General features: G+C 35.9%; 1 protein-coding gene across 1 annotated transcript; it reads right to left on the reverse strand.

Moving 5' to 3' along the window:
* Nucleotides 1-3,301: 3,301 nt before the first annotated feature.
* LOC144364550 (acyl-coenzyme A synthetase ACSM3, mitochondrial-like) lies at nt 3,302-16,239 on the reverse strand. Its single transcript, XM_085495808.1, has 15 exons — nt 15,940-16,239; nt 11,420-11,520; nt 11,111-11,223; nt 10,435-10,553; nt 10,124-10,185; nt 9,361-9,412; nt 8,887-9,008; nt 8,539-8,695; nt 7,736-7,864; nt 7,414-7,488; nt 6,813-6,995; nt 5,827-5,954; nt 4,925-5,024; nt 4,408-4,527; nt 3,302-4,038 (listed from the first exon to the last, which is right to left on the reverse strand). Exons 1-15 carry the CDS (start codon nt 16,237-16,239, stop codon nt 3,949-3,951), a joined length of 1,851 nt encoding a protein of 616 aa, XP_085351934.1. The 3' UTR covers nt 3,302-3,948.
* Nucleotides 16,240-16,484: the final 245 nt, after the last annotated feature.

Genomic DNA, 16,484 nt, shown 5'->3' on the forward strand with positions numbered 1-16,484 from the left:
GTGAATGCAATGGTGCAGTATCAATATATCTACGCGCCATTTTTACAGGGTACGCTACTAAATTAAGACTAAAAATAACTGTGCTGATCAGTTGTACTGTGAGAAATTTAGAGTGGCATATGGATAGACTGCTGACAGTCCTCATGTCCAATTTGTTAGCATACTAAATCAGGAAACGCCAAAGGTGTTTGCAAGAAATGTCGCAGGAATTTAAACGAAAACCGGGGGTCAGAGGACCACTGACGCTTGTAAACGTTCTCACGCGACATTATGTGGTTTTCCACCGGCACAGAACAGAGAATGATTTACAGTTCATGCATATAAATATTAACATCACAACAGGTTAATGAAATCTCAACCAAATCATAGCCAGATCTCTTAAAATTAACAAAACTGTGCATGATGAATATTTAATATAAAGAGACGTCAACATTTCTTTAGATACTTTTCTAAGAATGCTTAGACTGTAACCCGCAGTAACATGTGCCCACTTAATTGCAATCACGTGACTGCTAAAGAATGAAAAAAAACTTACATTCAGATGAGTAAGAAAAAGTTCACGTGAACCGTGTTGGCTAGCAAAGCTGGCTCCCATTTGCCGAAAAATTTAGTGATGGTATTATCAGACGACAATGTTATACGAGTCTCTGCAGTTCCGAGCTTGCCGCGAACGTGACACTGTTTCCTTAAAGGCTTTCGCTAAACTAAAACAAAAAGTCTTTCAATTAATAAATCAAACATTGCTAAATGTTACATTGATTTTCTTAACTGACCTAGGTGGTCTGATTGGCTTTCCTTTAACGCTTTCAACCAATTACATTCCCCTTCATTTGCTAACGCGTAACCTGAAGTCGAGTACCTAGACTATTGAAGTACAAACATGCTACTCACCATAGATTTATAACATGGTAGAACTTCCATACGCTGTATAAAAGGCATGCAAACCACTGGAGTTGTAATCACTTGCTGTGATAGAATCTAGCTTACTGAGACCATGGAACTATAGTTCCATGCTGAGACCAAGTCATAGAAAGCTTTGGTGCTAGCTCACTACTAGTTTGTGGTCCAACTAATGCATAGTGGCTAATATAATCCAAGCCGACCAAAGCAGTGTGATTGATTCTGGATAACCTGACTATGTCTTTTCGCAGGCAGCTTTCGATTGCTCACGATAACATAATTTTCTCTTTTTTTTCAGGTCCGTATTTATTAGTAGATTTGTACATACATGTAACTCCACATTAATTGTTATGCGTCTCCCTTGAGATATACACAATTTAACACTGTCCTGCAAATTTCATAAATTCGGCATTCAGATTTGGCACCGTCGCTTTAGACTTGACCCCATGATTTGTGACAAGGAAAACTGTACTTTTGCTCCATTAAAGACTTCCCAAAAGCCATCGATACTATTAATCACCAAATATTGATAGGTTTTCTAAAGCATTATGGTACTCTCATGGATTGCCTTTGTCTTCGGTTGATACAAAACTTAATTTATATTCATTGACAATATTGGTCCTACTTTATTTTATATAATTTCGACATTGATTTATATCAATAACATTCACGCATCATAATTCTTTTTCAATGTTGGACTGTTGGACTATATGCCGACCACTCTAATTTATTACACACATTGGAGGATAACGCAAAAGTTATTGACATATTTAATAACGAATTGAAAGATGATGGCGTGATACCAACAAACCATAAATTCAAATATAACTTATTATTTAGCTATTAGTAGTGATAGGAAAACTAATTCCTAAAATCCTAAAAAAAAGTGTTCTGAATGATAACAATCTACCAATTTAAAAGGTTGACAATACGTCTTTAATATGTACAGCAGCAGCCAAAAGTCTTTTCTGAAAACAGTTTATTCCTGTAGTTAAAAGGAAAATTAGCAGATTGACTAGAAATTGTTGATGGTCTAGAAGTGTTATACATATCCAGCTTATCTTAACGACATATATCAATAATTTTTGCATTATCATCCTCAGTGAAAGGAGAGCACCATCGGCACAAATATAAACAGTTTGGGCTTTCAAAGTATCATTTAACGGCAAAATCGCCGTTCGGTCACGTGACATGACGTAATCAACAAGCGATTACCACCGTTATTTAATAATTCAATCAGTCACACGTATAACACGCGACATAACTATTATACCTTAGTATTCATACATGTCAGAGCAATTGATTGCCGAATATGATGGTTCCAAATAATGGCATTCCATTGCACAAACAATTGGAAATATGATCATGTATAGTTTAAATTTTGGAACAGAATTTAAATTACTTATTCAAATATAAAAACGTAGACATTATTCTCAAATAACATTTTTAATTATTATGTAAAGTATTAACATTTAATTGTTGTAATACAATTTTTTGGTCCTGGTATCACAATTTGTATTCTTTGTACTTCTGATTTTATTTAATATGTTCAAAAGAACTGTTCACAATGACATTAATAATCATCTTAATATAAATACCCATGTGTAGCATGTACAGAACATGAAATAAAATATTTCATATGTAAATATTACTTGTCTATGGCATATCGACCTTAAACACGTGGGCATCGAACTCAGGTCTGAGAAAGGAAAATCTCACTTCCTTTGTGCAACGTGGGTTATAATCCCCAGTAAAGTTAATCCAAAGCTTGCATATTAGGTAGATTTTAACATCTGAAACAGTTTTAGTTGTTAGCTATTTACGCTTGTTTATATGTTTGATAAGTTATGCTGAACCATTGATTACAATTTTCACAATATATCGGGTTGACTAGGCTATATATATATTATGACAAATTCATTTTAGCCAGTTTTGCTGCTCTCTGGAGAAAACGGTTTCATTTGCATGGACTGTATTTTTTCTGTATATAATTGAACCTCAAATTCGACACATTATTTGTAGCTATACCCTAGCAGCCATTTTAGCTGATGAAACAGAAAAGAATGTAACATTAGTGTTGATACAGCTTTTATTTCACCTCCTCTAAGGTGTTAATTGGGTTGGGGATTATAACTCATCTATACTATTTAGTTGCTAAGATAATGAATGATAATATTTGCTGACCTCTGTAAGACAAATTCACACTTTTTATGAACTAAAAGTTTAAAAGAGCCCTTTTCAGGTTGTAGTTGACATGTATGTAAAAAAATAACAAATACGTGATACAAACTGGTTCGATAAGTTGTAGTGTTAAAGGCTTTGTTTTCGATTTTGCAGTATATTTTAATAACGTTGTAATTGATGAATTATTGTTATCACTATAATTAAAGGATAATAATAATTAATTAATTATTATTTTATATCAATAAACGAGTACAATGTCTAGATATAGTGAAATATGTTCACAATGAAACTAAAGCGCAGTTCAAAAATGACGTCATGGAGACATTAGATGCGGACAAACAAGTGGAAGATCCACGCTATAAGAGCGACAGACATATTTATAACCGTTTTGGTGCTGTAATTGCGAGAGATTCACAAGAATTCACCGAAAAGCCAAAGAGATGTAATACCGTTGTTGATGAAATAGTCCATATCGTCAGCAAACGTTGTCCACATTTTATTTGTATCACGCACTGAAGAACAATCTATGGATACATCAATTTCTATTTTAGTAAAATCTCGCAACACGTCTGTTTGTTGGTTTTCATTTTCTGTATTCCAACAACAAGGTTCTATATTTTAGCATTAACAATATTACTTTCTACTTTCTGATTCTACACACATGACATAAATACTATGGCATTGATATGTTGTGTACACATGGTCAACATCACCGTCAGCTTACCCATGATGCTTGCAGAACGTCAGTAGATCGTTATCAGATTTGGAGAAAACATCGCTTTCAACACAGCTATAGTCTCAGTCAATCAGCTCAGAATGTTGCCGGCTAACACATTGGCAACCATAGTAAATCCATTGGCAGCTTCATTGTTTATTCCACTCTTTATTACGTAGAATAAATCGTTCTATTTTGTTGCTTATTTTTTGTCTAGGAAGTTCATCAATAAATTCGATCTAAAAAAATCCAAGAAAATGAAACTTTTGTTATTACTTTAGTCCTATATAGATACATTGTTTGTATCATTGTGAAATGAGGTTATTACATATAATGACAATATCATATCATTACCGTATTTTAATTATACAATTTATTTCATAGCTGTATCTATAAATACGTGGTACCTACACATTTAAATTTTAACATTTGTAAATACATTTATGATATCCCTTATTCAATTTGTAGGTTTATGTTCCTTCCATTCACAGTGAAAGTATGACATTATTATGTTATTTAATTTCCGTTATATTTTATTTATTTATTCAGTCAGCAAATTCAACTAGAAAGAAAATAGATTCAATAAATGGCATGTATGTAAAATTTACCTTTCGTGGATATTTGTATGGCGCAGTGATTTTCTTTGTATGTTCCTGTAATTCTTTTATCAGGTCATCTTTATCGTGGTCTTTATATTCTTCTTTGAGTACAACAAATGCTTTGACAACCTAGAATTAAGCTTTATTATTGTTAGGTTGCTTGTTGTTGCGTATGTGTGGGGTCACACTGAGTGACTGACACTGGTTGTAAACTTTAAAGCGGGGGGGGGGGGTCTTTACATACGCATGCGTCAGATGGCCATAGCGTGACATTGTTTACAAACAAGCGTCTACCCATGAGCCTTTGTGTTTTAGCGTGTGTTGTTATCGTGGCCTGGGACTCAATTCACGCGCGTGCGCAGGTGACGACCCTCCCGCTTTAAAATATTGGAACCGAAAAATGTCTACGTCTACAAATTTGTTTGTGAGCATGTGTTCTGCTTCAGAGTAATCCCAAATGTCCGTGGTCCTTCGTACGTTGAAAGCTGAAAGTAGTCGATGTAAAAAAGTCCCAATGCGAATTTACCTCTCCTCTGACTTCATCCGGGCTACTGACAGCTGCTGATTCAGCGACAGCTGGATGCTCAAGGAGGGCACTTTCCACCTCAATAGGTCCGATTCGATAGCTACAAATAACAAAAAGCAAGATAGAGACGAAACAAAAGTTTGTAACGTATGACTTAAAGCGGGAGGGTCGTCACCTGCGCACGCGCGGGAATTGAGTCCCAAGCGACCATAACAATACGCTATAAACGCAAAGGAACATAGGTAGACGCTTGTTTGTAAACAATGACACGCCATGGCTATCTGACGCATGCGCAGGTATAGATAACGTATTGACAAGTAACCATGGGTACCGTATTAATTGCATAGGTTAGATGATGCGCTAAATTGTGTATGCCAATTATTCGTTGTCAATGCAGGTTGCATTAATGTCACAGTGAACGATCATCCAGTGCTGGTATACGATCAAAAGAGTGCATCACGTTTCCAGACTAACTGCGAATTCGCTTCTAATTGGCGATAATGATTTCGAAATGCACATGACTTACTTTACATTCTATTGTAAATGTTACTAAATTTAAAAAAAAAGGTCAATGCCCAAATATCAAACATTTGTAGTAAAGCCTTGCATGATTTATTTTCGTAGGTAAATAATTGTTTTCAATAACCCTGATTATGGATCATCTCAACAAATGATATACAATGTAAAAGTTGAAGTTTATGTGCATTTTAGAAAATGAAATATAAATTGCTGTTTCGCCAAAATTCAGACATTACGGACACCTGTTATTAGCTTATTACGTGATATTGTTGATAGATCAGACCCATGATATTGGTAGTGAGACTGATTGACATAATGATTCCTTTTGAGTTATTGTCTTCTATAGAGTCCATGGTTGAGCATGGTTTAGTGGGAGTACCCACCCTGCTGATGAAATGATGTCGTCATCACGTGAGATAAACTTGAAATAACCTTCGTCATCTTTTATAGCCATGTCACCAGTGAGATAGTAATCACCACGGAAAGCAGCCTTGTTTTTTTCTTCGTTATCCTGAAATAAGTGTTATGACAAGACCTGGTTAACTTTCCAGTTACATAGCCCGGTTGTGACCATCAAATGTAATAGTATTTTGTATTTACGTCGTTGTTACTCACTGTTACACGCATCATTCAAACCGACACACATATCACTAAAACCGACACAGGCATCATTCAAACCGACACGGCATCATTCAAACCAACACACGCAGCATTCAAACCGACACACGCAGCATTCAAACCGGCACACGTATCATTCAGATCGATACACGTATCATTCAAACCGACACACGCAACATTCAAACCGACACACGCAACATTCAAACCGACACACGCAACATTCAAACCGACACACGAAGCATTCAAACCGACACACGTATCATTCAGACCGATACACGCATCATTCAAACCGACACACGCATCATTCAGATCGATACACGTATCATTCAAACCGACACACGTATCATTCAAACCGACACACGTATCATTCAAACCGACACAGGCATCATTCAAACCGACACACGCATCATTGAAACCGACACACGCAGCATTCAACCCGACACACGCAGCATTCAACCCGACACACGCAGCATTCAACCCGACACGCGCGCTGACTACGGTGTACTTTTGAAATTGTGAAGTTCAAGTTTTGTGATGACATATAAGCAACTCAGATTCATTTATTACAACTATAATACGTGTATATGTCAATCAGTTTCTATTTCAGACACGACAGTTTGTTTTTGCAATATATACCCAGAATGAATAAAATAAATAAAAACAACATAACATTGTCAAATTGTGAACGAGGCATTCAAAAGATGTACATTTGCAAATAGTGTTGATAGCATCCAATGCTAGTGAAGATTACCAGATATCCAGCAAAGACTCCAACTGGTCTCTCTGGGAAGACTTTAACCCCAATAATTCCCTCAGTACCATTTGGTTGTTCTACGCCATTTTCATCCACAATTCTAATATCTAGTCCAGGAGGTGCTTTCCCAAGCCATCCAAGACGCTGTTCTACACCAGGAAAGGTTCCGACTAAAATTATCTGACAATGAAAAAAATGGCATATCACATTCGGTAATTACGGGGGTTTAGTTAGCAATAATAAAAACCATTTACATTTGAAACAAAGGCTTAACACATATCGAAGGTTAAAAGCATGGGTTTCAGAAATAGCTTAAAGCGGGGGAGTCGTCACCTGCGCATGCGTCAGATGGCCATAGCGTGTTATTGTTTACAAACAAGCGTCTACCCATGACCCTTTCTTTTGGGACTCACTTCCCGCGCGTGCGCAGGTGACGACCCTCTCGCTTTAAACACGAAAACAAATTTACTATTGTGTTCTAACGATTTCAGAAATAAAACAATACGCCAACCATACATAAACAGCTAATTATATGGAAACAATAGCTAATTCAGTTGGGCCATATACTATATAAATGCGTAGTCATCCGTAGACGTACCGTTTCCGTTTGTCCCAAACCTTCGTATATAGTACATCCAGTTGCTTTTCTCCAAGAAAGAGCGAGGTCAGGGTTCTAGAGAAGAACAACACAATAATCACTTCCGAACTTCAGATACCATGTTTCATTTGCATTTTTTTCCCAGCAAAAAGTACCGCTTTACATCCACAAGTGAAACCATCTTCCCTTCACCTATGATCGATCTTGGCGCCATAAAAATGAATTGTACACAAAAACTACTTTTTATGGACTCCATATCGGTCGTAGTTTAATTAATATAATGGATGTATGATGATGACATCATGTTGTCACGTGTACCTACCAGAGGCTCTCCACCAGTGAGGCATCTCCGCAAATGGGGTAATTTATACTGTTCAGGTTTGTTAAGTAACATCATACGATATACTGTGGCTCCAGATAAAAACACTGTGATCGGATAGCTACTTAACACCTGTAAGAAAAAAAAGTCAACTACGATTGAATAGTAATCAACATTTGGTAATAAAAATCCATAGACGAATGTGATTGTTACAGTAAACAACGGCTAACAAAAACACATAGTCAATTGTGTTTCGATGGTAATCAACCCCGGGTAAAAAACACAAACACGGCCATCTGTGATTGGTTGGTAATCGACATCTGACAAAAATACACAGTAAACTGTGATTGGGTGGCAACTCGACAAGTAAAGTTCATTGGTGTCATATCTTATGTGAGATTATGATTGTTCATTGCTATCATATTAAAGGGCGGTGGTCGTCTCGCTGCGCTTGTGCGACATTTGTGTTGATAAGCATTGATTTTCCAACAATCCAATGCGCTCTTCTAATGAAAATCACAAGTATAAGGTTTGACCTGGGCGCGACTCGAACTAATTACCGCCGGTGACTCCTTCAATACCTTCCAATCACCTATTTTTGTACAGTTTGTACTCGTTGATCTGCGCCTTAGCCAAAGTCGCCATTTTGTTTATACGAGACCCATATATCTACCGCGCTTTACAAACAAATAACGTTTCATTATTATGTTATTTATCCAGACTATATGAACGGCGACATGTATTGGTGTGTATATCGATCTAAAACGTAATCAGTTATTGTCATTTTATACCAGTCATAGGTTTACCTTCAGTGTCTGTACAGGGTCAAATCGTGGTTCATGGTAAACAAAAACACATGCGCCCATAATCCATGGACAAAATAAATATCCAAACGCCCCCAACGCCCACCCAGTATCCGATAAAGTCCATGCCATATCTCCACTCGATAAATCCATCCAATACCTGGTCGTAAGTAAAATACAAGACAAAACATGATGCAAATCACAACAATGTGTTTGCTGATCATTTTCAACGATATGATATAAACTACTCTACTTGACGGATGTAATTTCTATCTTCCCACTAGCTGCATAGCTTTCTATAGCGCGCCTATCCCATAATTTACCCATGATGGTGTGGTTATCATAACTTACTTTGCAGTGACGTATTGACCAATACCCCAACTTGTATGTGTATGCAAGGCCATTTTGGGTTTGCCTGTAGTTCCACTTGTGAAATATATCATTGAGGGATCATTGTGTCTTGTTTTTATAGACTTGAAGAAAAACAAAACAATATGACTTAGTAAAAATTATACAGATTTGCAGTGTTTGCATTTGGAATTTATTAATCACGTGGCGTTTGTACCCCGACCAAAACCATTTCGCCATCTTTGTGACGTTTGCTATTATTACAAAAGCAGTAACAATTGTTTTGCAGATAGTTAAGTTGAAAACAGCGGAAACTGACAATATCTCAATTTGAGCATCAAGAATAAAAATTGATTGCGTAGAATGCAATATGAATTACATTTTCAATGATTTCTAGAAATCTAACCAGTTTGACATATGCAAATGTCAAATATATGTATTGTATATTAAAACTAGTAAAGTTTAAAGTTTGTTTACCTCAAAATCATCGTCTGAATTCTTGTATTTGTCAAATGAAAACCAACCTTCTCTGAAAGTAAGCATGGTTGATACTACATAAGCACACTTTCATGTGACAGTGTGCCATACTTGGTGTTTGGGTTATCTATATGCCAATCAAATAACGTCACTTAGCATTCAATGTGGTCAATTATTCATAAAGACGTTCGATCGAGCGAACAATTGAGGAGGAAATTAGCTACAGACGTTCTTATATCTATTTCGGCGTTGAAATAATTGTTGAAGACCTTTTTTCAGGCAATAAAGTGTTATTCACAAAACTACTCCAACGTTAACGCAGTTGGCCATTAAATTGTCTTTTTATCGTTTGCTTATGTTCTCAACATTTGATCTGTTTAACACGCTTTTTAATTGGACAGTGACCCAACGAATTGCCCGGATGTAATGGTTGAATTCACGCCTTTTGTGAGTATTCGAAATAGATTTTTTTTTACTAAAGTACTAGTATTTGTTAAAAATATTAAATCAATGATAATACGAAATGAACAAATCAGATATAAAACCACTTAGAACACAGTAATAATTAACACGGAAGAGCACGCTGTGCCCCGGCCAAATGAGTCATTTGGGTGAAAATGGCACATTTTGGTAGTTTTGTGAGCACATTTCCATAAAATTGGGCAGATCAACTTTGCATGAACAATTTCCTGTTTAAATTCCTCGCGGTAGCTACGCCCCCAAACCAAGTGAAACTATTAAGCGAGTTTTGAACATCTCTTACCTTTCCCTTTTATTTTCTGAAACCAATATTTTGATCTTTAGATTACCATTTTTATTCTCATACTATTCAACAAAAATATAAAAAAAATATTAAGTTATTGCAAGTTATTATTGAAAGTGGTGTTAGTCAATTTTTAGTCATTGGAAGCTGTGTTAATGTAATTGCTACAAATGCCATGATTGAAAATACCGTGCCATCTCCTTGATTGGCTAATTGTATTCACGTGACTTGCATAAGCTACTAATCACTGACACAACTGACGTTGAGAGTATAAGTAATCTATTTGTGATGTCAATGGTCACGTGATTTACCTGGTCTGCAATCACTGCATGTTTTTCGTCAGTGACTATGGCCGTTGCCTTGGATGCATTTAGTCTATAAGCGATGTCATCAGCAGTCAGCTGTGGTGAGCCCGGACATATGACTGCACCTGTAGATTGTGTCAAATATTATGGAATGTTTCACCACAGAAAAAATAGACCTTTAATCGATATTCCGTAAAAATGTAACTATAATGATGAAAGATGTATACGATATAATGATCAAAAGTGGTAGTTCTGTATTAGTTTACAAATCGGTGATGTTTAGCGAAGATCTAATTGAGATCACGTAAGAGCTGGCAACAAAAAACCTTTCCTATAGGTCGCCCTCTAGAGACGACATGCCTCTGTAACATAAATAATGCAAATGACGCTCTGCCCAACATAACTGATTTGAACTGTAGTTATTAAAATAACATTTATTTTCCAGAGATTTATCATGTTTTAAATGGTGAACAACCACACAAATGAAACAGAGTTGATAATGGACGACATTACAACATCGACAAATTTTCTCCAATAAAATCCTTAGAGGGCGCGAGTCATAGGAAGAGTGCATTGTGTCTCAAATTTTGGCTTCCTGGTCGTTTTCTGAGGTATATCTATGCATTGACGTGTAAACGTCAGATTTGATGAACAATGATTTGGTGACTTTTAAATCACATACCGATACGTTTACAGCCAAGACAAACCAGCCACCATTCAGGAACACGGTGCAGAATTACAATAACTCGGTCGCCTTTCCTTATTCCACAAACATTATGAAGAAACTTGGCAGTTCTGTAAAAAAAACATTTGATCATTGTTCCTCTGTAAATAATGATGTTGTTTTATCAAATAGTAAAGCAGCTTTACACGCAAATCGGCTGAAAAATGCCTAAGACAACATTACTCAACGGTAATGTGTTTTTCAGGTGTTTGGTTCGTACTCAGGTGTCTTTGTGTCAAATAATTTGCCAATTATTCTGAGTCATACCTCGTAGAATACGTCTTTAAATCTTGAAAAGACCATTTCAGTTCGTCACCTTTAGAGTTGACCCACCATAATGCAGGTAAGCTCGTGTCACGTTCATTCGTCTGAAACCGTACAGTCATATGTTAGTTTGATCAGAACAAATATAACAATAAAAAATAAGAAAGCTGCTAAGACTGTATAATGTATATATAGTTGAGTATTCTCTTGGCGTAAATAGTACTTTAAAATATGCATAATGGACTATTGCAAACTTTTTATGTGCATTTCCTTCATTATTCCATTATTATAGGATAATGTTATTTCAGAAATAGTATTTCACAATGATGGCAACAATTTTTGGTTTCTTAAAATGAAATTAATCTCGAAATTTAGCTTTTTAAAAACGCTCTTCATTTTGCAGTGTGACAATAGTTTTCTGTTACATACAATAGGAAGTTCTCTCCCATAATGCACTGCATATATGTACAAAAAGCCCAGTAGTAAAAATTGAATGCGGTTTGAACTTTCTTAAAGAAGGAAACAATTGTCAGTTGATTTGGGACACTAGTTATCAGTGCCTGAACCTTTATTACCCCCCGTTTAATTAGTCTCCACACAGGCTGAAAATGGGTGTATTACTTCCGTCTTTCAAGATGTCTGTTCAATTACCTCCCAGACGATCCTTTTAATTTTAACGGATTTTCTACTAACTAAATAACTCTTTTAGAGGATCTATAAAAATATATTTTTATTCCTGTTTTGTATTCCCCATACATATGCGTTTAATGAATGTATAATGAATCACAATGTTGCTGATATATGTAAAATATTCTGGGACTTTTTTCATTTTTTTTGTACAAAAGTTTTAGTGAAGAAAATATTGAGAAATCAGTCATCACAAGATAGTGGTATTTACAATAGTAAACACAAACATTTCACCATAAACAAAGTTTAAACGTTGTACATAAATTATTATAAGAAGAAAATCATGAAAATTGCATGCTGGGTTAATCATGTTGATATATCTTTTCCATGCCCCATTTACTTATTTGCAGTATGTTTAAAATATGCAAAGTCTGAGAATAAGTGTCAATAATTTGTTTATATTTGGTCTGGCCACTTATTCTTACATTCAGAACCCTGTTTGAAAACAGCAATTGCAATTAGATATATTAAATCGAAGGTTAGTGTAACAACACGTACCATGAAGTAACACAGATTGCACTACTACGTTGTTTTAATTCAAAACTAATGTACTGGATATCCTCCGACGTTGTGTGTGTAACAATGTAAATTATTGTACATGACTAATTAATGACTAAGTAAATTGCTTTCCAACCTATCATGTCTGTTGCATATAGTATGATTTCCAAAATGGTCACTGCTCGGAAAACAATGCAATGTACCAATTAAATTTATTTATTAAAAATAACACGTCGGTATATTCCTATCTTTGAGGTTGTAAAAATTACAATGTTAATATAACTCTGGGTCAGATGGGTCAGACAAGGCATGATGATTTTATATCATATATGCAATGATTGGCTCATACACGGCGTTGTTACCTCGGTGTATGGCTGATGACGATCTGCAATTGATCTGCTAGCATCAGTCGTTATTTTGTCTTCTAGTATATATTGGTCACTCCATATTGACTATAGTTTCTTGAAAACTTGAAATTGTATAATACTAAGTGGCTCCATGTAATAGGACACATTTTGAACTATGACATAAGAAAAGGAATGCAAAGTAGCGTCTTTCATCAACAAATACATTACATGTTCTTTTTCATGTCGAGTTAGTTGATGTAGGTCTCCATAAACGTGTAAGCTTACGACAAATGCACCACTATACTTAAACGTATAAAAAGAAATTACTGAATGTCGATGTCACTTAAAGAAACCCTTCTTATCTTCTTCTGTGATGTAAAAAAAATGCAAAGGAGAGGAACAGAACATGTTCATGCAGACAAGAATAGGGATAGTTTGAAAGAAGAGACATCTTTCATCTACAAATATATTACATGCTGAATTCATGTTGTGTTAGTTGATATAAGGCAGTATCACGCCAAATGCGCAAGTACACTAAAACTGCATGTTAGAATTTTTGAAAGGCGATTTCACTTAAAGAAACTATTCTCATCCAAAACAGTTATTGCAAGAAACAAAATGTAATAGAAGTACGTTTAGTCATTTAAGTAGTAGTGTAGAAAGAGGAGTTGTAATTTACATTACAAGTCATTACATTCAACGACGTGAAAGTGGCACTTCTAGTTGCCATATTTCTGGTACTCGCCATAAAGTACTATCATTGCCTATACCAGTTCCAAAGACAAAATTGCACATACTTTTGAAAAAAAACATACCACCATACAGTGGGTGAAACCAGTCTAGATGTCACATTGTACATGTACATTGAGCTTAACTTATATGTGAAGGTGCTCTTGTAACCAATGTGTACGTTTACAAACTTTATGACATTTTAGTTGTATAGCAATATTCTACAAATCCATTTTTTTTATTGTTAAGTCATTTCAAATGCTTATCAAAATCCACAGAGGAAGGCCATCTGGCGTACAACATGGAAACAGGAAATGAATAAGATGGGACACAACTGGCACACTATCGCCAGACCAGTCCAGAGCAGAGGAGATTGGAAGGAGACAGTATGTGGTCTATGCGTGCACTACTTGGAGTTGAAAGGTTTAAACAAACAAGAAGATCATACAGGTGTACTGTGCCAATAAAAACGCACATAAATCAACAATTGCGTTTTAATGTGTGAAACAGGTTGAAATTGAGGAAATTAAAAATAGCATAATTAAAAAATTAACATTTTTACAAACAATTTGTAGTGCTATAAATACTGTGTCAGCATCCTTTATTCTATGTTTTGTCATGTCACCCCAGATTCTGCAAATAGAAGTGTGCATGGAATCATGGGAAGAAATGGTGTGTATTGCCGTGTGATAACTGTCATAAAGGTGATTAACAGGTCATACTTGTTTACCACTCTGGAAGACAATTGAAATCTACCAGGTGTGCTTGTGATTTCCATAGCAAATGATGTTTACAACTTTTGAAGGACAATAGGAATCTACCAGGTGTGCCTGTGATTTACATAACAAGAAATGTTTACGATCTACTGACTTGCCTACGTGAGGTAGGTGCTAGCAAGACCACATTCCAATTGGCTCATGTGAAAACCCAGGTGGTGTACCTGAATTTATATCTATGAAAAGGCTAGACTAAGGATAGCTCGGGTCCATCATTTCAACTGAATACCCTGTGTGTTATTGCTGCGATATTGAGAGACAAGTGATTTTTTTTTTTTTTTTTTTTTTTTTTCTTAGTTTTTTTTTTCTTTATTTTTCCATTATGTGATGTAATATTTTGTGTTGTATGTCCATTATTGAAACAAAATAAAAATATTGTTTAAATAAAAAAAAAAAAAAAAAGAGACAAGTGATACAGGCTTCAACCATCATTCTGTGAGACTTGTATGAACTGCTCTATGATTTCCTGCTATCAGTGGTGCCCCCAGAATAACAGCGTTTCTCTGCAAGAAAGTCTCATTACTCGTCGTTGTGTCGCAGAAGCCATTGACTGTCATCCATTTCCTCATCGTGGAACTGTGAGTTATCACCAATGCACACTTCCCTAAGCAATCCCCTATTTTAGTGAAGTTATTCATTGTATTTTTCTGTGCTTTGTTTCTTGTAATTATTTTGAGAAGTATTAAAGCAAGGAGCTTTAACTTGATATTTTGGTATATGTGTATTTCATTTCTAGTAATATTGTCTTGTCTACTCCATTCTAGCAGTGAAAGAACCCCCTGCCCTATAAATTGCAATAAGCAGGCCCTGCACTGTGACATACTGATTCTAATAATATATACGACACTGCTGGTCCTATGGCTAATAACGAGTTATTGTTGTTGTTGCACTTGTACTATTCTATATGTAAGAACTGTTTAGCTGTATATCTTTGAGAGAAGGGAAACGATAAATCTTATATTGAAATATTGTTGTTGGTCGTACAGTAATATTTATTTAAAAATAAGTATTGAGCACGTTAAGTTTGCATTTGAATTTCGGAGAGAAGGTTATAACAAAAACTAATTGTACACACGATTCCGTTATTTGCGTGCTTAAAATCAAACTATTCCACACTAATGCGTAACATTTTACCCACCATTTACCAATATCTCGTCCCAAATGCCACTCGTCACAAAACCTCACACGAGGCTTTTGTATGATCAGCTTTGTTAATTGCTTCTAATCTACATTTGCCCCCACAACATTACATTGGCGGATTAAGAGGGGGGCCGAGGGGCCGCGCCCCCTATTTCGGCCAACTTATCGCCCACCCTATTCCAGAATTCTAGATCCGCCCCTGACCAGTCTTATCTAAGTTTGACCTTGAGATTAATCGAAGCTAAAAAGCCGTACACGTTCACATAGCTATATTTATTAGGCTCTAATACAATAAACAAAAACAGATATGAAAATGATACGAATGTCTATGAGTAAAAATAAATACCTTTTCTTTCTCTGCCCATGCATCCACCACATCCACGGCAAAATTAAAGTACTCTGGTACCTCACACTTAAAGTTTTTAACTTCATTCTCGAAGAGTCGCTGTGCATGTACATCGGAGCTAAGGTGACGGAGACATGTCGTGTTAGCAGCGGAAACGTGCTGCAGCCTTTCAAGGTAAGTTGATTTTACAGAGGAACGAATCACACATCCAGTCACTACAATGGCCCTTTGTGAGAGTCTCGACGCCGTTAATGTAGTGGCCCGAAACGTCACCAGGTTTAAACTACGCACGGCTAACATAGCAGCAAATGTTAACGTATTTTCAGCCTGGGTATGTTATTTGTGTAAGACACTGTTCGAATGAGGTTTTGCGGGTCTACAAAAAAATACGTTATTGGTTAGTGGGCGGGGAATATTTTCCGCATTTGGGAGTGTAGTATTATTTTTCTGCACACAGATGAGCGGTTTTAATATATTTCGGTGACTCTGCGCATTTGTGTGGGTATTTACGTTCATGTAGGTATTTAGTGGCTCATTGTAAACAA

The sequence above is a fragment of the Saccoglossus kowalevskii genome, chromosome 22 (assembly GCF_978046115.1).
Source record: "Saccoglossus kowalevskii chromosome 22, keSacKowa6.1, whole genome shotgun sequence".
In the NCBI taxonomy this organism is placed as follows: domain Eukaryota; kingdom Metazoa; phylum Hemichordata; class Enteropneusta; family Harrimaniidae; genus Saccoglossus; species Saccoglossus kowalevskii.